Source organism: Gopherus evgoodei, chromosome 22 (genome assembly GCF_007399415.2).
Source record: "Gopherus evgoodei ecotype Sinaloan lineage chromosome 22, rGopEvg1_v1.p, whole genome shotgun sequence".
Lineage (NCBI taxonomy): Eukaryota > Metazoa > Chordata > Testudines > Testudinidae > Gopherus > Gopherus evgoodei.
In genome coordinates, this window is record NC_044343.1 from 11,075,878 (window position 1) to 11,099,606 (window position 23,729).

The 23,729-nt window shown below is 47.6% G+C and overlaps 2 protein-coding genes across 4 annotated transcripts in view; both read right to left on the reverse strand.

Annotated features, from left to right (window-relative positions):
- SCAMP4 (secretory carrier membrane protein 4) overlaps positions 1 to 7,959 on the reverse strand; it is a 32,653-nt gene extending 24,694 nt beyond the window's left edge. The window contains exons 1-2 of one of the 3 annotated variants that reach the window (XM_030540410.1): positions 7,795 to 7,816; positions 5,868 to 5,962 (exon numbers count right to left, since the gene is read on the reverse strand). The gene's annotated coding sequence lies outside the window, so the exon portion shown is untranslated. The other 2 variants (XM_030540408.1, XM_030540409.1) reach the window with 2 other exon arrangements.
- An 8,369-nt stretch (positions 7,960 to 16,328) lies between these two features.
- Positions 16,329 to 23,729, reverse strand: part of LOC115638606 (nuclear receptor ROR-beta-like) — a 37,126-nt gene continuing 29,725 nt past the window's right edge. The window contains exons 7-10 of the mRNA XM_030540415.1: positions 20,169 to 20,276; positions 19,286 to 19,396; positions 18,491 to 18,603; positions 16,329 to 17,480 (exon numbers count right to left, since the gene is read on the reverse strand). Of these exons, the coding sequence (XP_030396275.1) occupies positions 17,319 to 17,480; positions 18,491 to 18,603; positions 19,286 to 19,396; positions 20,169 to 20,276 (494 nt within the window). The 3' untranslated portion in view covers positions 16,329 to 17,318. The remainder of the gene's footprint in view (positions 17,481 to 18,490; positions 18,604 to 19,285; positions 19,397 to 20,168; positions 20,277 to 23,729) is intronic.

A 23,729-nucleotide genomic window follows, 5' to 3' on the forward strand; every position in this document is an offset into this window, starting at 1 on the left:
GTATCGATGGAGCTGCACCGCAGTAAGATCTCCCACGTAGCCGATCTGTGCTGATGGGATAGAGCTCTCTCATTGACATAATTAAACCATCCCAACCCCCATCTCCTGCCAACAGACGCTGTCCACACCAGCGCTTCTGTCGGTATAATTTATGTCAGTCGGGGTCACACCCCTGAGCAACGCAAGTTTTAATGACAAAAGTGCTAGTGCTGACATAGCTTTAACGTGGACAGTTATACTAGTACAAAGATGACGCATACCGCTATAGATTATTCTCCTTCCCATCCAGGAAGAGAGATGCAGGGTATAAGGCACCTTTATACTGGTGTAACTGCATCCTCACTAGGGAGGTTGCATCACTTTAACTCTACTGGTACAATTTAGCGTAGACGAGACCTATGTAAATTGTAAGTTTTTCTGGGCCAGATCTGTCCCTTACTACATGTTTGCACAATGCCTGGCACAATGGGACCCCAATCTGAGTTGGGGCCCTAGAGACTATCACAATACAGCCAGCCAGCCACCACCACCTCTTCACACTCTGTCTGACAGGCATTTTAAACTTAAAACATGATTCATAAATTGAGGCTTTTTTGTTTTTGTTTTTTTTTTAATTTGCCTTGTTCCTTTTGTATTGTGTAAACAGGAAATAAAGCATGAAGACAGAAGTTCAAATTAAATGTGGCCCTACCACACGCAGCTGCTTTTGACAAAGAACAACATTTTTTGGAAAGAACAAGTCACATAATTCAATCAATTACATTAAAATGTCAATAGAAAGAAAAATCTATTACTGAAAGATCAGTAAACAAACGGGGTTATTTTTTCAGGCTGGAGGAAAGCAGAGAGTGTGCTCCCACACTAATCAGTTCTTAAAATCCTAACGCGAGGGGGAACAGTATAGTGCTTAGAGCATGCAACTGAGGAGAATTCCTGGATTATATCTCTGGCATTGCAGAGAACCATGTTACAACATCCCAGAGTTTCAGTTTCCCCATATATTGTTTTCACTAAAAAAAAAAAAAAGTGTTATAATTAATTAAAAGCATCTAAGAAAAAAGGTAACTCTTCTTAACTCTTTACCCTCATTAAACTTCCTAGGGTATATCTGCACTATATGTCATTATAGCAATGCCAGCACACCCCCTCGTGTACACACACACACTGTACACTGAAGGACAGGATTTTACAGACCACAGACCACCACCTCCCTGAGTAATGGCAGCAAGGTCATCAGAAGCATTCTTCTGTCAACACAGCAGCATCTACACTAGGCGTTGGGTCGGCATAGCTATGGAGCTCCAGGGGTGGGGATTCTTCATACCCCTGATTGAGGTAGCTATGTCAACCTAAATTTTAAGTGTAGACAAGGCTCAAACTCTTACTAAATCTCACATATGATTTTAACATACAGCGACATGAATGAATACAGCTGCCTGCCCTGTTCTGCAACCCTTACTTACATAAGTAATCTCACTGAAGTCCGTGTTCTCACTCCAAAAAGGATGTTTTTTTGAAACAGCAATTTCAATGTACAAAAATAAAACAAAACCAAGCCCCCCCACCACCACCTTTTCGCAACTCAGACAAAGCCAACAAGCAAGTTAAGTGTTGCAGGATCAGGTTCCACCATTTATTTAGATTCCTCTAGTTTTGTTGGCTTTGGGCCTCAATCCTGCTCCCACTGAAGTCCATGGACATTTTGCCATGGAATTCAGTAGAAGCAAGCTCAAACTCTTTGTATGAGGATACACACTTACATTGTTGGCTTGGACTTTGAAGCACTTTTCTTTAGTGTTCTGAAATGGCTTGGTAATTGAGTCGTTATTACACACTCCCAACTTGTCATTTATTTTGGCAGGGACTCCTGCAAATACTTGATTGTATGTTAGAGGAGAAGACACCTTAGATTTATGATAAAACAGAAGAAAGATCCTGCTCCTGCAAAGTGACAATGTTACTCAGTTCCCATTCACTTGAGCATATGGGGCCCGTACAATGCTATATTTCTATTTGAAGAAGTCTTAGCCATCAGTGAACTCCAGCTGCAAGATACAAGTGTTGTGAAACAGCTGCACTGCAAATATTGATCAGTTAAGCAAGAAGAGACACAGATGAGCAGTTACATCTGCACGTAGAGACCATAACTGACTTGTGTCTTGTGATGCAGTTGTACGAAAGATACTAACAGAAACATAAGTTCTATTGTACATTCATGTAGAAACTTTTTTAAGTTAACTGAAAAGAACAGATTAAAAATGCATTACCCCACCACTCTCTGCAGCCAAGACTTTTCAGTTAAAATCCATTTTGCTTGGGGGAAAACTAAAGGAAATCTGGATGTAAAATGCACTTCTCTTTTCCACTATGCTCCTAAGCAAACAAGAATAACTCAAAGTTTACAGTCCAATTTACATGACTCACAAAACCAAGATGGGGTTCAATGAAAGCTGCTACTGTCTCCATTTCAAAAATGCAAAATGCCCTTGTGTCTTGCTGAGGATAAGATTTTCTGTTTTAAAAATGTAAGAAACAGGATACTGTTGTCTGCACAGGAAGCAGGCAAAAAACTACATTAAAAGGATACATCACGTTTAAAGTCGCAGGTCATAAATAAATGTATTTCTTTACCCATGTTACTAATATCTTAGGTTGTCAGAAGGGGAAGTTTTAAATCGGATTTATTTCTCGCTGTTTGTGCCTGTCATCGATTTTCTGAATTTCTCTCAGCTTGGAGAAAGGACAGTCCGTCCAGCTGTTAGGATGCTAACCTGAGACTTTTAGGTTCATAGCGACAGAGTCCTGTGGCACCTTATAGACTAACAGACGTATTGGAGCATAAGCTTTTGTGGGTGAATACCCACTTCATCTGATGCATGATTATCTTATTTATAATCACATAAGGCCAGAAAGGACCATTGCGATCATCTAGTCTGACCTCCTGGATAACATGCCATAGCACTTGCATCCATTAATTCCTGTTTGAACTAGAACAGATCTTTTAGAAAAATAGTTAATCTTACTTTAAAAATTGTCTGTGATGTAGAATCTACCACAATCCTTGGTAAATTGTTCCATGGCTAATTAACCTCACTGTTAAAAATGTGTGCCTTATTTCCAGACTGAATTTTTCTCGCTTCAACTTCCAGCAAGTGGTTCTTGTTCTAACTTTGTCTGCTAGATTGAAGAACCCGTTATCAATGTTTTGTTCCCCATGTAGCTATTGCTTGCCCCAAGACAGACTCCCCAGACAACCTGCAAATATAGCCTACACTTTGTTCCTAGATTATAGTCACTTGGGAGAGCCAGGTTCAAGTCCCTGCTCGGTCAGAAACTGCCTGTGAGACCTTCAGCAAGCCACTTAGGGACAGATTTTTAAAAAGTATCTAGGCACCACCTAAATCACATTGAAGTCAATGGGAGTTAGGCACCTAACTACTTCTAAATATCTGCTCCTTAGTCTCCAAATACCTCAGCTCCCCATCTGTACAATGGGGATAAAAGCACTCCTCTACTTCACAAGGGTGTTGTGTGGATAAATACATTAAAGATTTTGAGGCACTCAGATAATGGGGGCCATATGAGTACCTAAAAGAGAAATAGGAAAATGGATGATCAAAACAAATGAATTCAATTTTACTTTTGTTTACAGCGAGTTTCACTGTCAGGCTAGAGAGGGAGATTTCACCTGTGCACTCTCCTAATCCTGAGTTGCTGGGAAGATGGGACAATAACACCCTCTCTTCTGTCAGTGAGACAGCCTAGGGGCTGCTCTATGTTAATTAGATTTCCAAGGATGTCTACAGCTTACAATCAGGCTCAGAAGGATGCAATTTTTACTGATAAATGTCAATTCACCACACACAGCCAAACTGACCAAAAAATATAATTTCCATCAAGAATAAAGCAAAATTTACAAATGGGCAAAGAAAAATAGTGCTTGAGAACTTATTAGAGCTTGACTGAAGGACATTTATTTTGTATATTTTGATATGTGATGTTGACAGTGTGTGTTTTAACAGTCATAAAACTAACTTTTTGAATCTTGATGTTTATAGTCATTAATTATTGCCTGCCTCCCCCCAGTTTCCTGGAACTGTAAAAATTTAAATTGATACAAAAATTTAAAATGCTCAAAATAGACATTAATATTATCTGTCAAAATTATATAAACAAACCAAGTTTTGCCAAGCCTACTTACAATATATGCTACTGCCATGCTCCCTCAACATCTATACTGGCACTTGCAGAAGGCAGTTTATGGAAGCCCAACACAATTTTCCCCATACCCCTGGTGGACTATTTACAACCATATATCCTACCTATCCTATGTAAGATCCCACACGACAAAAACATGATAGACAGACATTGGCTTCAATGGGGTTACTCCTGTGAATAAGCCTTACTCATATGAGTAAGAGATTGCAGCAGTGGGCCTCAGGAGGAGGAGAGAAAGACCTGCTTTTCCAATGTGTGTGTTTCTGTGTTTTCGCACTGCATTACAACTACTGCTCCTGGGGGAATTCTGCACCAAAAAAATTAAAAATTCTGCGCACAATATTTTAAAATTCTACATATTTTATTTGTTAAAACAACACAATATAATCATGCTGGTTTCAATTATTTAGGTAATTTATTTAAAGTACAATACAATGGATGAAGAATGGGAGTGGGGAGCATTGGAGGAAATTCCTAACCCCCCTTGCCTAATAGTAATGTAGCAAGGTTTGATCCTTTATGCAGCCACATGCTCAGTGTTACATCATAGGCAACTGAAGAGCAAGTGAGGGCTGCGGAATCAAACTCACAATTTGTATTGGCTACTGACTATCTTCAGAAAAATCAGTAGCAAACACTTCATAGAGCACATTTTAATAAGAATTTTTTTCAGTCCAAAAATTTAGACCAGTTCTAATCGGTAAAGCACCATATGCATTTATAAGGCCATACTGTCCTTTACACCACTCTGACCATGTAAAGGAGCCTTAAAACTTTTACACCGGTTTTATACTCCTGGGGGAATTCACAAAGATAATGGGAACAATTCACCAAGCGGGCAGGCTGCTATGTTCTGCTCTTTCTGAGGGGACAGCCTGCGCCACACCTACCTCCTCAGACACACTTTGAAGCACTACCCCTCCATGCCAAGCATGCTGCAATAGTGAAGAGGGAAAGTGTATCTCTCTCACAACCGCTCACCCCTTCACACACACACACGGTGGTGATTTATGTCTCTATTGGCTGCTCCAGGTGCCTGAACCGACCTGTCTGTGCTGCCAGGAAAGGGTGCATGACTGCTCTTGGGGCTCCCCTTTGCTCCCCCATCAGAAGTAATTTTTCTGCAGGGAAGAAAATAAATCTGCAGGGGGACATGAATTCTGCACACACACAGTGATGCAGAATTCCCCCAGGAGTAAACTACTCAGATTGGCCTAGCAAATGGGACCTCTGCAGCAGACAACAGTAATGCCCAAAGTAAAATTAAAAAAAAAAACACATACAAAAATAAATAATCATCAATTATTTACATGTCAAATGTCTACAGCTGAGATAAATACGACAAAAGTCTCATCACTACAGTGTGAGAAATACAGTTTCAGAATATATTTAGCAAAAGGTATTGCAGTAAAAAGCAAAAAGAGGAGGGAAAAGGAAAACCCTCTCTCTTGGAACTACTAGTGCCCAAGATACACTTTGAAAAAACTTCCACCCTTCTTGCAATCACCACATGTGCAAACCCCCCATTTACTACAGATGTAACTTTCCCTTGCATTCACTGTAAAACCAGCCTCTCCTTCCACCTGCACAGCATACAAGATAGCACTCCCACCCTTCTTACTTCCTGAACACTCATAATACAGAATTACCTCAATTAACAAATACAAAACGGTCATTTGCATCCACAAACCAGGCAGTTACACACCCAAATCGCCACAAATCACAAGGCAACAAGGTACAAAACCTGGCAGAGGAAATATGGGTGAGAACCAGCCACTGACAACTTGTTGATGAATAGTCAGAATTGCGAGACAGCACATTGTTTAGAGCAGGGGGGTTGGAGAGAGAAGTGTTTCCAATCCAATCAGCCCCCAGTGCCAAGGGGGAGGGAGAGAAGATCTGCTGGTTACACAACCCCCTCCCCCATTAATTATTCACCTGGGCTGGCTACCCCCCCATTAATTACTTGCCTGGGCTGAGGGGGGTGGTGGTCTGACTACACCCCCCCATTAATTATTCACCTGGGCTGGGGGGGGCTAGCCATACCCCCTCCCCCATTAATTACTTGCCTGGGCTGAGGAGGGGTGGTCTAGCTACACCCCCCCATTAATTATTCACCTGGGCTTGGGGGGGACTAGCTACACCCCCTCCCCCATTAATTACTCACCTGGACTGAGGGGGGGTGGTCTGGCTACACCCCCCCCCCATTAATTTTTCACCTGGGCTGGGGAAGGCTAGCTACACCCCCTCCCCCATTAATTACTCGCCTGGGCTGAGGGGGGGTGGTCTAGCTACACCCCCCCATTAATTATTCACCTGGGCTTGGGAGGGCTAGCTACACCCCCTCCCCCATTAATTATTCACCTGGGCTGAGGGGGGTGGTCTAGCTACACCCCCCCATTAATTATTCACCTGGGCTTGGGGGGGCTAGCCATACCCCCTCCCCCATTAATTACTTGCCTGGGCTGAGGGGGGGTGGTCTAGCTACACCCCCCCATTAATTATTCACCTGGGCTGAGGGGGGCTAGCCATACCCCCTCCCCCATTAATTACTTGCCTGGGCTGAGAAGGGGTGGTCTAGCTACACCCCCCCATTAATTATTCACCTGGGCTTGGGGGGACTAGCTACACCCCCTCCCCCATTAATTACTCGCCTGGACTGAGGGGGGGTGGTCTGGCTACACCCCCCCCCCGCATTAATTATTCACCTGGGCTGGGGAAGGCTAGCTACACCCCCTCCCCCATTAATTACTCGCCTGGGCTGAGGGGGGATGGTCTAGCTACACCCCCCCATTAATTATTCACCTGGGCTTGGGGGGGCTAGCTACACCCCCTCCCCCATTAATTACTCGCCTGGGCTGAGGGGGGTGGTCTAGCTACACCCCCCCATTAATTATTCACCTGGGCTTGGGGGGGCTAGCCATACCCCCTCCCCCATTAATTACTTGCCTGGGCTGAGGGGGGGTGGTCTAGCTACACCCCCCCATTAATTATTCACCTGGGCTGAGGGGGGCTAGCTACACCCCCTCCCCCATTAATTACTCGCCTGGGCTGAGGGGGGTGGTCTAGCTACACCCCCCCATTAATTATTCACCTGGGCTGAGGGGGGCTAGCTACACCCCCTCCCCCATTAATTACTCGCCTGGGCTGAGGGGGGGTGGTCTAGCTACACCCCCCCATTAATTATTCACCTGGGCTTGGGGGGGCTAGCTACACCCCCTCCCCCATTAATTACTCGCCTGGGCTGAGGGGGGTGGTCTAGCTACACCCCCCCATTAATTATTCACCTGGGCTTGGGGGGGCTAGCTACACACCCTCCCCCATTAATTACTCGCCTGGACTGAGGGGGGGTGGTCTGGCTACACCCCCTCCCCCATTAATTACTCGCCTGGGCTGGGGGGGGGTGGTCTAGCTACACCCCCCCCATTAATTATTCACCTGGGCTTGGGGGGGCTAGCTACACCCCCTCCCCCATTAATTACTCGCCTGGGCTGGGGGGGGGTGGTCTGGCTACACCCCTCCCCCATTAATTGCTCGCCAGCGCTGGGGGCCCGGTTACCACCCCCCATTACTAACCGGGGCGAGGGGCCGCTCCCTGGCCGCCAAGCCGCTCCCCGCAGGGGGCAGCCACCCGCTCTGCTGTTTATCGCCCTTACCTCAGCATCAGCCGCCGAAGCCCTCCGCTCCCTCCAGCCCTTAGTGACAGCCGCGGGGCACACCGGGAGTTGTAGTTCCAGGGCGGCTTATCGCCGCTGCCGCGAGCCGTGACGATGACTACCTCTCCCAACATGCCCCTCGGCGACCCTCCGTCACGTGACCAAGGGAGGGTGTCTGAAGCCGGGTAGGAGGGGCAGGCGGATATTGGACTACGGCGGCTTGCGGGGGACAATATTATAAGGGAGGTGTGTGAAAGGCGAAGCCAGGGCTTGCCTTGAGCCTGCCAGGGGTAGTTTGGAGGCTGCTGGCCACTGCCTGAGGTCACTGATGGGGCTGGCATCTGCACCCCACACACACACTTTAGGCCTCTGCCCCTTAGCATTCCCACCTGGCCTTTGCAGCCTGCAGCTCCGGGGCTACGAGACGCCCTTCGCCGCAAGGCGCGTCCCTGTCCCTCGGTTTTGTGCCCAGAGGGCTGGTCAACACCGGTTCAGTTGGACCCTCCACGGTGTGCAGGCAGGGCTGGTGCAACCATTGAGATGACCTAGGTGGTCGCCTACGGCACTGGCATTTGGGGGGCGCCATTTTCTTCAGCAGCAGCCAGATCTTCGGCCACCCCGGTCGCCACCGGCATTTAGGCGGAGGGAGCTGGGGCAAGGGAGCGCGGGGAGGGCCGCCTGCAGCAATTAAGGGGGGGCAGCACGCAGGGGAACTCCCGCCCCAGTTCACCCCTGCCCCGCCTCCTACCCGAGCACGCCGTGGCTGCTTCACTTCTCCCACCTCCCAGGCTTGTGGGGCCAATCAGCTTAGGCGCTGCAAGCCTGGGAGGCGGGAGAAGTGAAGCAGCCACGGCGTGCTTGGGGAGGAGTCGGGGCAGGGGTGAGCTGGGGCGTGGAGGGGGTGCCTCAGGGCGGAAGGGGGGAGCTGCCGTGGCGGGGTGGGGGCTCAGGGCGGGGGCTCGGAGACAGGGAAGGGCAGCATGAAAGGAGGGTTTGGCAATTAGTGGCCACTTAAGATCCCTTTTCTTCTCCAGCAGCAGCACCTGCCTAGGGCCAGCCCTAGGCTTGTTCTTAATTCGAGTTAGCTAACTCAGGTTCAAATAGCAGTGAAGACACTACAACTTGCCCTTTAACTTGCGTTAGCTGCTCATGCTGCCAACCCAAATTGCAGTGTCTTCACTGCTATTTTATCTGAATTAACTAACACAGGTTTGCTAACCTGAGTTAAGAACACACCTTTTTTTGTAGTGTAGAAATACCCAGTGAAGCTACTCCAGGGTTAACAAGTACGCAAGGCAGAGGAGAATCAGGTCCAGTGTCTCACGTCCCTCTGTGAGAATGACTGAAACGAAGTCAGGATTTCAGCTCTAAACCAGCAGAGATCATTCTGCCTCTGGTGCAGAGGTCCCCAAGCTATGGGGGTGTGCCCCCCTAGGGCAGCATGGAGGAACATCTAGGGGGCATGATAGGGCCTGATCCAGCCCCTATGGAGGGCTGGAAGGGAGCACCAGCCAGCCCCTCCCTGCCCCCAGCTCTGCTCCAGTCTTGCCTCCAGCCACATCCCTGGCTCTCGGCCCCATGCCTGGCCCCGTTCCCAGCTTCGGCATGGTTCCACTTCTGGTCCTGCGCCGGCCATGGCCCCAGCCCCAACCCCTGGCCGTGGCCCCAGCCTCGACCCCCTTTAACTTTGTCCGCATTCCCCCTTTTCCCACTGAGCTGTGGCCCTACTCCTGCCCTGGCTCTGGGGGGTGCGACCCTCAAAAGTTTAGGGACTGCTGTTCTAGTGAAGCATCTGAAAACCCAGCAAGGCTGGAAGCTTGACTGGGTTGCAGCTGGGGAAGAAGGGGAGTTTCATTGCACAAGACCTATCGCCACCTTTTAAATGTGTCCTTGTTTATTGAGGAGCACTTCCAATATAATTGAATTCTTATCCAGTTTACAGACATCTGTGGATATTAAACATTCATTTAATGGATTTCCAGCTTGTTATATGTAGAACTGGCTGGCAAGAAATTTTTTCAACACTTTCTTTTTGATGGAAAAGGTTATTTCAAGTGGAATGAAGATTTTCTGATTTTGAATTTATTGAAATTTCCTGACAGTGTCCATGAAAAATCAGAAACTGAGAATCTTCTATATAAAGTTTCAGTTTTGTAAAACTGAACATTTTTTATCAAAAGCATTTTTTATTTAAAAAAACCCCAAACAAACCCCAAACAAGCAAAAAAGAATGAGAGTTGCTTACTGTTTAGAAGATGGCTTAGTCTAAGTGCTCTAACATCTATGTGCCAACTCAGAGTGTCTCAGAACTCGCTGGGCTTCAAGTGGGCATGGGGTAGAGCTAGTAGTCCAAATTTGGGGTTATTTGAGCTAGGTGTTTGTGAGATACAGCCCCCTAAAATCACATGTACCAAAATCGCCTGGTGTGAGTGAGGTATTGTTCAAAGAGGGTCCAGTTAAGGCTGTGTTGTAGGGGTAAAAGATGTGCTAGGAATTTTGTGCTGACCCAGGATAGACAAATCCCAGCTCAGACCCTGTCCCTGGGCGGCCCCTGCTTGAGCACCCTCCAGCCCCACGACAGACGTGCCTGCGTTAGCTCCCCTTTGTTTCACCTCTCTAAGGAATATTGTCTCTCTCAGTAGGAAATTCAGCCCCTTTTAATTCATGTAAAGTGCCAGACTGCAGATGCCGCATAGGAAAACAGTTCCTCCCCGAAGTCAAACAAAGTGACAAGGCAGCAGCTCCTCAATCCCATTCAAAGGTCACTTTTCCCAGGTCACCCACCTTACAGTCAGTAATCAGTCTGTCCCCATTCCTTTAGTCCCTGTTCCAGGGCCCCACTCTCCAGGGCAGCCATCTGACAGTTCCCAGACTCGCTTCTCTCCCACAAGTCTTCTCCTGTAGTCCCGAATCAGGTCTCCCATGAGAGGGCTCCCTGCAGTATTTCACTCCCCCAGGCTCCTCACCTGTGTGATTCCTATCCCCTGCTCAGGGGAATCTCCCTTCAGAGCAACCCCTTGGTCCTGGGCTCCTCCCACAACCCTCCACTCAGGTCTTCTGCCAGAGGGCTCCTTGCAGTGTTTATACTCCCACCTCCAAACCTGGGAATCCTCTTACCCCCTACTCCTGGGCCTCTCCCTCTGGAGTCAATCCCTTGCTTCTGGGCCTGCCTTACACTGACCAAGTCGATTCTTCCCCTCATTCCTAGGGGCGCTGCACAAGACTCCCTACCATTTGGCAGGGTTCCCCAGCTCTACCCAGGCCTCCTAGCAGTTTTACTCAGAACTCAGCAGCAGCTCACAGTTTTTCCTAGATTGGTAGATTCGAAGGGATGGTTGTGACCATCTAAGTCTGACTTCTTGTATAGCACAGGCCAGAGCACTGCCCCCAAATCAGTCCTAGAGCAGATCTGTTAGAAAAACAGCCAATCTTGATTTTCAGCGATGGAGGCCATGACTCTTGGTAAATTGCTAATTAAAGATGTACAACTTATTTTCTGTCTGAATTTGTCTGGCTTTCAACTTCCAGCCCTTGGATTGTATTGGAAGACTGAAGAGCCTGTTATTAAGTATTTATTCTTCAGGCAGGTACTTAGGACTGTAATCAAGTCACTCCTTAGCCTTCTCTTTGTTAAGCTAAATACGTTGAGCTCCTTGATTGTGTCACTCTAAGGCAGGTTTTCTAATCCCTTAATATTTCTCATGGCTCTTCTCTGAACCCTCTCCAATTTATCAACATCCTTGAATTGTGGGTACCAGAACTGGACAGTGAACGACCATTCACAATTTCCCTTCAGCGCTTTCCCTCAGGCAACTAGCCAATTCAACCAGGCCCATAAGCATATGTCCAACTGTAAGCATCTGAATAGTACCCAGAGGTGAAAGTAAGCTGGTGCACCATACCAGGGCAGATTGGCTTCCCCTGATGGCAATTTAAAGGGCCTGGGGATTTAAAGGCCCCACCTCTTCCAGTAGAGGCCCCGCCCCTCCTAAGGACTCCAGAGTACCGGTAAGGCCTTTAAGTTAGTTTCACCCCTGATAGTACCATAGGTCTAAAAGTCAGGCATTGAGTACCTTGTGAATGGGGTTTCAGTGACAGCCTGTCCCAGAAAGCCCCTTGAAATCCATGGAAAGATTTTCCCTGGATTCAAGTGGGCTTGGGGCTTTCTGCTAAGAAACAGGAGTCAAATTCAATACTTCCAACACATTTTGCTCCTGTAAAACAGACTTTATTTTTCTTTCCATAAATCTTGTGCAATATACATCTATCTCTCTATAGAATCCACCTCATTAAAAGGTCACCCCCATATATTCTAGTACTTTTATGAAAAATCCAAACAAAAGCCCCCCCGCCCCTTAAATTAACATTTCCCCTCCCCTACCCACCCTTCCTAGCTGGCCGATTCATAAGAGGAAGTTTCATTATTTTGTTAGGTTTTTTTTTTTTCTTTACAAAAATAGAAATTACAATCTTACAAGACTGGACATTCAATGAGAACAGAAGTGTTTTCCTAAGTCTAAAAAGTAAAATATTTCCATAAAACCTGTCTGTACCTACAGGTGGTGGTGGTGGGGTGTGTGTGTGTGTTGTGTTGTGTTAGATGGAAAAATGCTTTGCATTTCTTCATTTCATTCATATAGATAAAAATAACATAAAACTGACTGCAATGTTATATATTTTCTCTTTTGCACCAACATTCACAAGAATATATATTAGCCATTTCTTCTTTTTATACACAGTGTGAGGGGTCTAGAGGTGGAAAAACACACTCAGCTAAATGTTCATATAAAACAATATATATATTAGATCTTCATCTGGGAAAGAGGGAGTTCTTGCTTTTTGTTTGGTTCCGCAATTCAACATTTTTTTTTTTAATAAAAAGGGAAAGCAAACAAATGAAACCCATCCAACTATCTAAAGCCTGCTCAGCACAGTGCTATGAGTCAGAGAGACATGGTGTGAAATTTTCAAAAGCACCTGACTTAGGCTCTTAAGAGTCATTGTCAAAAATGACATAGGAGCCTAAGTGTCATTGAAAGTTAGAGGCTCTTAAGTGCCCAAGTTTCTTTTTAAAACAACACTTAGGTTCCTAGGCCCCCCCATTCTCAAAGGGATGTAGACGTCTGACTCTCACCGAAATCTGTAGTATTCAGACCAAGAGTCTCAAAGGTGTTGAAGTGCCTAAGTCACATAGGCACTTTTGAAAATTTTACCTGTGCTCTTATCTTTATATCGCTTGGTGTGTGTGTTTGTGTGTGTATCCACCAGGTCAGATTCCCACTCATTTAATCCACTCTAGCTCCATAAAGGGGCCTTAAACTGTGTGTAATTGCACTTTAAGTCCGCTTCATATTGGCAGAGTGGTGTAAAAAGGCCTTAATCTTATTTACACTAAGACCCACCATGTATACTGGCATATAAACTGAGAAATGTGTGTATACCCCAAAGATGCAGCATATGTTACAGGCCTTGTCTCTAATCTCTTACCCACATAAGTGGGTAATTGCTACCAGCCCGTGGAGTTACTCCTTCAGCTGAAGCAATAGAGGTCCCTACTTTCAGCCCTGCAAGTCCCAGTTTCATTCCCATATTGGGGAAGGGGAGCATTCATTACATCTGTTAGAATGCCAAGATATTAATTTGTGAGGCAGGTGGGTGACACACTCCTATGCTTACGGTGAGTATGATAACCCAGTGACTGAACCTGGGGCCTGATCCCACAAGGTGCAGAGTACCCTCACATGGCATACAAGTTAGTGGGAGATGAGGGTGCTCAGCAGCTCGGCATATCAGGCCCCACTGGCAAAGCTACCTTTGACTACACTGGGAGCAACATTGAACAGAAGGGGCAAAGGTGAGAGGAGACGCAGAGGGAAAGGTGTACAAGGCTTGGAAAGCCTGGTGGGGGGCTGGAGGGCAGGTCCCAGCCCGGAGCTGGACAGTGCAGCCAGAACGAGAGTATATGGAAACTGGCCTACGTGGGACACTGAGCTTTGCAGTGCTAAGTTAGGGGGGTGATTTATACAAAGGATTATTGTATATGCAAGTATATATGGTACACATGTAGGTGGAGATTTGCAACAGTGCCTAGAGGAGTTAGATGCCCAACTCCCATTAATTTCAACATGCCTAAATTCCCTAGATGGCTTTGAAGATCTCCACCATCACAGGTTGTTTTAAATAATCACGCATGTCCTACTTTCATTCAGCGGCTGGAGGTTAATGTTACTTGTGAAAAGGGCCAAAACTCCATGAGTTTTGACAAACTGATTTATTAAAAAAAAAATTAATTAATTTCACCAACAATTTGGTGCCTTTAAAAAGAAAAAGAAAAAAGTGCTGCTTCCTGCAGTTTGGCAGGTTGGGTTACAATGTCTTATGTTTCCAGTATCTTCCTTAAATTTCTTTGTGGGCTTTTATTGCTCAGAATCCAAAATTTCTCCCATTTGACATACGCTGTGTCGCAAGCAGGGAAATTGCAATTTCAGTGGTGAGGGCTCAGTCTTTCCAGATTTAAGGTGCTCTCTTGGCCTCTTCGCTGATGAAATGAAAATGGCGACTTTTAACCTTGTGCACATTGTTCGGAGAACATCAAAGACACAAAAGGGGACAGGGAGTTGTGCCTTTTTTTTCAAACATTTCAGAACACCTGTGGCTACTGCCTTTAAGAACAGGATTTCTGTCCTCTCGCAGAAACTGACAAAAGCCTCTTTAACAAAGCACATTCCTTCCTCGCTGTGCTAGCCCCCTAAGGTCTGCCTTCCATCAAGGAAGATAGCCGATAAGCAATCAGTGCGGTTGGAAATGATTTAAAAAAAGGCACAACCCCGTGTATGAAAAAGGCAATACTGACTTTTCAAGTCCACAAAGTTCTGGGATCAGAGGGTGTATCACAGAAAGCAATATTCCGTCCCCACCCCTGCTAACACTGCCCTGGAGAACAATACATGGCACTAGATACTGCAACGGGCTACTGGGAAAGCCAGCAGCCTTCTTCTGAAAGATGAGTGAATTTGGGAACATACAATCAGTGGAAAAAAATGCCATGTTAATAAACGGAGGTGGAGAATTACATTACATTACAGCCATCTAACCGTGCTGAACAAATGAGAAATGATGTCCAGCTTTATTTTGTGTATGGTGGCTTTAAGGGAAAATGAAAGTCCCAAGTTCTTAGGCAGAGTTCCCATAGACTTCACAGGGAGGTTTGCCTGAATAAGTGCAAAGCATGTTCCTCTCCGGGAGCTGGGCCACCCGCAGAAGAAAAACGTATGACTAGTGCTGGCTAATGGAGTTACTTGCTCACCTCCAGAGATGGAGCGGGCTGGACTATAGAAATGAAGGTAGTGGGTTCAAACCTTCTTGGTGACTTAAGGGATGGGGGAGGTTAATGACATAAGAAATAAGTAAGAAAAAGGGGCAAGGAGTTGGGAGTTTGACTATTTGTCAGTAGGAACCACTGTTCCTCTGGCAAGAAGGTTTTCTCCTTGTACGATTTGGCATTGGCAACAGTGGGAGCAGGAACTAAAAAATAATCCACAGAAGGTGACAGTTTAATCTCTCCAGCAGTATAACCAACCTATGGGCTGTTACACAGCGTGGAAGGAGATGGTATCCCTCCACCCAAATGATTGCACAAATATAGTCCCTCTTTTTTTTTTTTTTCCTCAGAGGCATCAGCTTCTTCCAAAATTGAAACGCTGGGGAGGAGAAGATGCTAGAGGGGGAAATAACGACCGCTGCCCCCATCACCACCTGGTAACTTTGCTGTGACTAAAAAGATCCATTGAGAGAGAACCCTGATTTCTGCTCAACTCAGAGAGTGAATCCTTAAAAACATCAAAATCAGGGGCTAAAAGCTCCTGAAAAATGGGGTCAAAGATGATTCGACCTCGAGGAACAGACCAGACACGCGCCGCTTTTTCCTAACCTTGTTACGCTTGGCAGGTACCGTGCATGTTGCCTGGAGAACGAGAACATTACCCGCCCTTACAAGGAGGTGCAAGGCGTGGTGTGGGAGCCAGCACCAAAGGAGGCCCGGGACGCCTTGGTAACACTGCATTCCCAGCTGGGATGTCAGTTGCAGGGACTGACCTGGGACCTCTGGTTCTAAAAAGCACAAGCCGCTACTGCCCAAGCAAGAAGACCAAAGTTAGGTAGCTAACACTGCAGTACGCTCAATAAGCTCTGTCTATGGCCCAGCCCCCACTAAAATGGGACAAAGTGTTACACTGAGTGGGTTACACCTCTGGGAGAAGGAGGATTAACATGGCAGCGCTGGATGAAGTTAGGGAGAAGAAAAGGTCACCGGACCTGATCTGAGACAGGGGATTTATCTTTAAAAGGGGACTCTATACAAATAAATACATACGACAGCCATGGCCCGAACGAACAACTGCTTATAACAACAGTTACAGCCGTGCCTGGCACCCCAAAGCACGGACACTATATACACACAGCACCTCTAAAATACAGCTGCCTTGGGGAGGGCAACGCACAGCAGCACTACACAGGAACCGGAGAGTGGTATTTGGCCACAGGTAAAGAGGCAAACCCCTTCTCTTAGACAAAGTGCCCAGGATCATACAGGACAGACGGGGGCTTCCCTGAAAGACTTACATGTATGGCATTCGGAGGGGGGATGGGAACAGCTGACCCTGCATTCAAACCATTGATCACAGGGAGTCTACCCCTGTGCAGACCCCACTAGCATCCCTTCTGGTTAGATCTGGACAGTTACCCTGCTAGATTCTTCATAAGGGGATACGATGTTGAATTTCTACTTCCGTGTTTTCCACCGAGTGGTCCAGTCATTACAGGCCTGGCTCTGTCCCCCTGCTCCTTGGGTAGTCATTAAGCCAAGGGCACATTAAGAGCAAGATGCTACTTTTGTCTTCTTTTCCCTCCAAGCTTCAGTCCAATTCAACTCCCGACTCTACTTCTCTTCCCATCCCCTGCCTGGTTTTGGTTAGCCACCTATCCCACCAAGTCTGTATTGCCCCTTTTTCATTCCATCCTTCTGGCATTTATTTAATTTAAAACAAACAAATACATATGAAACAAGAGGAGAACAAGGGCTGGTCCTGGGATGAGTGCTGGCAGCTGGGCTCCTTTGCTTTGTTGCATGGGCGTGTGCATGCCCCATGGTGATTCATGCACTAAGGGAAGGTGTTGGTACGGTACTGGAGCGTCTCCTCGAGGGAGTGGAGATTTCACATTCATTTCACCGGTATGGCAAAGTCAGTTCACTTGTCCTTCAAGGTGCATTACATTCAAGAGCTATTGCAAACCACAGCGAGGAGGTGGGGCAGAGGGGCAGATCACCTCACCCTGTAGGGTCTCTCGGGTTTGGTTATTTAAGTTAAATGAACCTCCTCTGGCCCCCAATGTTTCTGTTCCCCTCCAGACTTTGGGAAATGACACAGGGTCTGGCTGCTCCGAGCCTTAGCTCTCTCGTGGGTCGCTGTACTGGAGCTCCGAGTTGAATACTTCCTTGTACAGGGGCGGAAAGTTCATAGCGGTCTCTGGATGCAGGAGCCGGAAAAACTCCAACTTGTCCAAGTGCAGGTTGCAGATGGTTTTCATCAAGGGCAGCTTGGAAATCATCTGCAGGGGAAGGAAGTGAGATTTGGGCTTGTGATCAGCATTGCTGTGCACCAGTCATGCCCAAGCTTTGCGGTCACTGGATGGGGCTTAGCTAGATGTGGCATGGTGTCATGACAGCGAGGCGGCTATAGCAGCGTGAACCCCTGAAGATGGTGTGCTGCGCCTGGGTGATTGCCTCTGGGAACGGACGAAGGCTGAGAGGCACCAGGTCAAGCCCCGTTTTGAACTGGTGCAATGCATCTATCCTAGGGGCTTGCTGTTCTCAGGGGGAAATGATTTGGCTCCCCCTGGGGCCTGGGAATTAAAGGGAGCAGCTGGGTTGGTTTTCAACAGCCCTGAAAATCTATGGCTGAGGTTTCCTCCTGCCCGCCCGACGGTACCCTAACCACTCGATCCTGAGAGTCACAAACAAGCCCTTGCACTACAGATGGCTGATACGTAAACCTCACCCACACCTGGAACTCGAACCCTAACCCCTCCATTCTTAACGCACAGGCCTCTTGCACTTGAGTGAAAGGAGAACTTCCTTGGGCAGTCCCTGTGGCAGGTTCCACTGTAATTAAGTAACAAAGCTCACCCCAGGCTGTGGGAGAACTCTGCGGTGATACTCTGCCCCCTCCCAGCCCAGGGCTGTATGTCAGGCCAGAATCAACCTTGATGAAGCGCTGTTAGAAAGGAGGTAGCCCGTTCACTCAGTGCTAGAGGCCTTGTGCTGTGCACGGTTAGAAGATTCTAATGGCCTTAACATTTAGGAAGTGAGACCTATTCCCATAGGACCTAGTGAAGCCAGCCAACGCAAGAGGATCTCTACGGTCTGTCCGCCAGGGTCTTTGTCTAGTTTAGTTGTAAAATTCCCCAGGAGTAAGGCTACCCTCCCCCACTGAGAGCCAATCCCACAATACAACTGTCCTCAGTAGCGGGACCATTTTCCCTTGATGTTCAGCCCTTGTTTTTTCCTTAGTGCAATTCCACCCCCATTCCGCCTGGCTGCTCCCAGTCAGCTCCGTTACCTTCGAGAGCTTATCCTCACTGGAGTGTTTCTTCTGGATCTCGTGCTGCAGGGCTATGTAGATCTTGTCCTGGAGCTTCTGCACCTTCTTGGATTCCGTGAGCCAAGGGCGATCTGCAAATCAATAGCAAAAGCTCACGTCAGCCCTGGGAAATGGCTCGGAATCCTGCATAGCACGGCAACACTGCGGGGAGGGGGTATTTCCTTAACTGATTTTCCTGCCCTTCATATGCAGGGAGCTACAGGTCACTACTTTGCTTTGTGATCATTGCCCCCCCGCCCCCAGTGACACCACTCGCTTGCCCTCGCACATGTGTCTTGGCTGGAGAGGGCTCCAAATTCCAGAACCAGATCTGGTGGGAAGTGGAGAAAAGGGGGCGGGGGGACAGGGGGAAGGGGATTCAGTACACAACTTAAGGTTACAACGATTTTCCACTGGACCATTGGTCTGACATGCTGCCTCTGTTGGTGGCCAATGCCTGATGCTTGAGAACAATTTAGCCCCAACTAGCACCCAACTGTGTACAGGGGCAGTTCTTTCCTGACCCCAGCAGCCATCAGTTTTACACCCTGAAGCATGAGAGTGCCATAGACTCCATCAGCAGCCAGATCAGAGCCATGCGTTTCGTTTGCCCCACCTGACAATGATCTTAGTGGGTCTTCAATTTCTCTGATAAAGCTTAGGGTTAACTCCCCAGAATCACAGCCAGAACACTCTCTCCTGGAGCTTGCAGCTCTGCGAGCTCCTTGAATGCAGAACAGACATTGCCATTCGCCTGTCTCCCTCTGCACCTACCTGGAGAGAGCAGGACGGCTGCAGTGAACAGCGCAATCTCCTCGTCTGAGAGCTGTAGCCGGCACAGGTTCCTCCCGAGCTCGAAGACGGCGTTGATAAGGTCGTCGCAGCCTAAAGAGAAGACATGGGAACGAGAAGCACATCACGTCCCAGTGCCGCAGACCCCTTTGCTGCAAGAAATTTGCCTCTGTCCCCACAGGGCAACTCCTGCTCGCAACAACAGCCAAGTCTCTGGGCTCCTCTCCTGGAGCAGGAGAAGAAAGCGAGTCACTTAGAAGGCTCCCGGAGACTAAGCAGGCAAATGGGGAGGAACCCAGCAGGTCTCCAATAAAAGAATCCCTGCATCACAAGCCAAAGGCACTGGAGTGAATGCCACCTCCGCATGGCCCTGCACCACTGCTAATGCCCATTAAAATCAAAGGGTGCAGGGTCCACCCTTGTGGATCCCACTGCAGGACTGGGGCCTACACGTCCACTGGGGCCCAGACTGAGACCCATCGGCTTGCGGCACAACGAACAACCAGCCATTAGCTGGATACACCTTTGGGAGGCACCAGATCTAGGCTGGGGTCAGAATGACAGCCTAGAGCCCATTAGCCACTGGCCCATTTGCTAGCCAGCCTCTGAGAATATAAACTATGAGATTCTGCAAGAAGAGGTGCTAGACAGTTGGGGAGACAAGACTCAGTGACTTTCATTATGTTCCTAAATCCCCTAGGTGCTTCTGATGCTTTCCCCCTTACTCCTTGCCATGAAGTTAATGCAGTGACTGGACCCTTCCTGTTGGAGTTACTGCTATGTTTTCACCATAAGAAGCTTTAAAGAAGAGTCAAACTCACCCCCATCACCCCGCGAGGACAAAAGCGAACAAACCAGCTCTTACCAAGCGACTTGAACATCTGCATGCCGCCGTATTTCCCCTCGAAGAGCACCATGTTATTTAAAGGGTTGAATGCCCGAATCATTCGGATCAGAAGCACTTCCAGGCAACCTAATGTAGGCAGAAAGACAACAGACAACGAGGAGGAGGAGGGAAAGGAGGAGGGTAAGGGAGCATTTCCGTCATCCAAGGACAAAAAAAAAAAAAAAAAAATCCAGACCAATAATCCCGCCATTCCCAATTCAAGTGTAAATTCCAAATTATTTTTTAAAGTGTTTAAAAAAATCCCAATTTTTTTTTAAAAGAGCAAATTTGTGACCATGATATTTCAGCAAAGGGAAATATGACCCAGTCAGTTAGCAACGGAAAGCAGAGGTCAAATGATCAATGTAATGGTGGATTACAAAGAAAGGAGCAGGTGAAAACAAAATAAAAAAATGGAAGGAAGAAATGAAGAGGTTAGTTAGATTCCATGTGCTAAGACATAGAAACTAGGCAGCAATTGGTTTTAAGTGTAGCAGCCTGCATGGAACTTAGAGGGAGAACCATGGGTTGCAGGAGGGAAGACATTGGTGAGGAACCAATGCAGGTGGCTATATAAACAGATGTAGCCAGGAGGTGCCCAGCTATCTGTATTGTCTCTCACAACCATGGATGGATGTGGGGGTGTCACGGCAGTGGTATGGCTGTGCTCTAGGAAGCTGGGTTACTGGGAGATGACTAACCCAGGATTGCCCAACTCGCAGTTAGCCTGCACTGAAGACGTGGCCTGATTCTCCATTGTCACCCAACCCCTCGTGTGGTGGTTTACATCAGGACAAAATGGACAGATGCTTTTCCCTGGTGTAAATGTCAGTGCAATGGAGAATCAGACCAGAGGGAGCATAACACCAAATTTTGACTCCCCAATCCCGCAGACTGATCTGCTAGCATGGACCTGACTGTAGGATCGGGGCCTTCCTGTGTGGAAATCTAACAGGAAGGGAGTGTCGGGGACTGTACATGAGGTGAGGGCTCTCAATGGTAAACAATCATCTGTACGCAATCAGAATGCACATGGGATTGGCTGCAGGCCCCAGGGTCGGAGGATCCTCCCTTCACTGTTCCTTCTCAGTAGCAAAAGTGCACAGATGTTCCTGTACTTCTTCTGTAGTTTATAAATGGCAGTGAAAGCAGGGTTTTGAATTTTAAGCCAATCCCGATGGGTTGGGATTGCGCCAACACTCAACGCAAACAAAAAACTAACTTGAGACTTCGGAGTGGAACACAAAAGCAAAGTGGATTCATCTGTTTCCCCCCCGAGAGCTGAATATAGCACAGAAAGCCAATGAGCACCATCCATTCTCTTAAATGCACCAAGGGGTTGTTAGAAACCTTGGGGATTTGTTTCTCTCTTTGCTGATTCCTAAAAAGAACAACTTTTAACCTGGCACTTTCCCGGTGAGATGCACTGCCCTTAAAACAAAAAAACAACAAAACAGTGGACAGCTGGAGGTAAGCTAGTATCCAGCCATAAGGAAGCGCTCCCACCAATTCAAATCGGCTGCTAAGAGTCCATCAAGAGACCTGTTACATTGGCTGAATGAACAACTGTGGCTTCATCATTTGGACCTGATCTCATTCAAGTCAATGGCAAAACTCCCCTCAACTTCAGTGGGTGCAGGACTGTTTCCTTTAAGGGTGTGACCTTGCAGATACAATGCAGACCAGGGCCACCCTTGTGATCTGGGAACCTGAAGGCTTGGAGATTATTGCTACTTTGACCTCTACCTCTTTGGGGCAGGACGGCAGCTTACCCAGGGGGACTTGATCTGTGAGTGGGGCTCGAAGGCCCTCCTGTGATCCATATCAGAAATAATAATAATAAAAGTGGATTCTATGCTTGGCTCTGGCTGCTGGAATATTTCTAGAGGGGAGAAGGTCAGAGCCGTCACATTAGAATTCAGAGAGGAGCAGTAGTTGCAGTAATGGGAAATCTGACCCTTCAGCGTGGGGTTAGTGGCTGAGCCAGTCAGGAAAGGTGACTTAATTCCCAGGAAAATGTAGACAAGAACAAAGAGCGCGTCATTTTCACGGATATTTTTCTTCAAAAGTTTTCTGGGTTTTCAATTAAAAATTTCAGCAACATCCGACAATTCCCAGGGAAATTTCCACTTTGACGAAAAAGCCATTTTTGGTTGGAAATGCCCCCTCCCCCATTGCGAACGAAAAATTCCAACCCGCTTTAGTTAGTGCCTGAGAGCTGGAAAGTGAAACTGACTGGAAACCCAGGGCCTGATTCTTCAGTAGTTCTGGACAGTTATTTACACCAGTGCTATCAGCTCACAGCGGGATCATTTTATACCCGCTTTGCACTGGCAAGAGAGAATCCGCGCTATTCAGGCCTAAAAGTGGATAAAACAGCCAGCATTGTCACTACAACATTTATACACTGCTGCAGATGTGTAGGGCACTGCTCAGACATTCACTAAGTCACCCTCACAACATCCCTGGGAGGTAGGTATGGGACACTGAGGCATGGAGAGGGGACGCGATTTGCCCCACGAGTCATTGGCTGAATCAGTATTAGAACTCCGGTCCTTTCTGACTCTATGAGGGCAAAGATACCTAAGAGACAGATGCTGTGAGAACTAGCTAGATTCACAAGGGTTTTCAGAAGGGCTGAGCATCTGCAGCCCCCATTGACACAGCTGGAGTTGGAGCACTGCTGAAGATCAGGCCCCTAGGAAGCAGAGATGGAAGAAATTTATCAGGTCTCATCCAGGATTATCGGTGCAAAATTGTTTCCTTCTGTCTATTCCTTAGTGGTCATGGGATGGGAGGGGGATTCCCAGGGTTTAAGAGGTTGGATCTGAAATGCACTTGGATGCTTATGGGAGCTGGAAGCTGCAGAGAGACACACTTAGTAACCCCCAAGATCCCAACGCCCCTCTACTTGTGGGGACTGGGGGCATTGAAAACCAGATCTGGATCCAAAATCTGTTGCTTTCTCTGAGGTTCTTAGTGAGCCAAAGCGAAACTCTGGATCTGAACCCCTCCAAACCCGGGGGGGGCTGAACTCCAGACCTGGACATTAATAGTTGAACCCATCTACACGCAGGACCTTTAATAAAGGTCAGGCCCACGTGTGGATCTGGGAATGGGGAAAGCTTGGTGAATAGAGGGATTGTGCTTTTCCCTGACTCGGCTAATCCCTGAGCATTCCCAGCCTGGCACCCTGGGATGTGTTACCTCTGGAGGTAACGGACCATCAAGGCTGTGGCTCTACATGATCCTGGTTCTCCGCCCCGGGCGCCTTCACGTTTCCTGTTCTCTCTCCCTTACCCAGCACCACTAGCTGCTGGTTGTGATCAGAAAGAGGCCAGGCAGGAAGACTTGTCTCCAAGCTGGTTCTGGAGATGATCAGCTGCCCAGGCCACTGGGCTGACAGCAGAGAGGGTGTGTGTGCGTGTGCGCACTTCAATCTCTCCAGGAAGGGGTGGGTGCTGGGAGATGCCCCTCCCCTTATCGCCTCCTAAGCAGGAGAGCTAGTGAGGAGGCTCTTGAGCCAGGGGCCCCATGCTG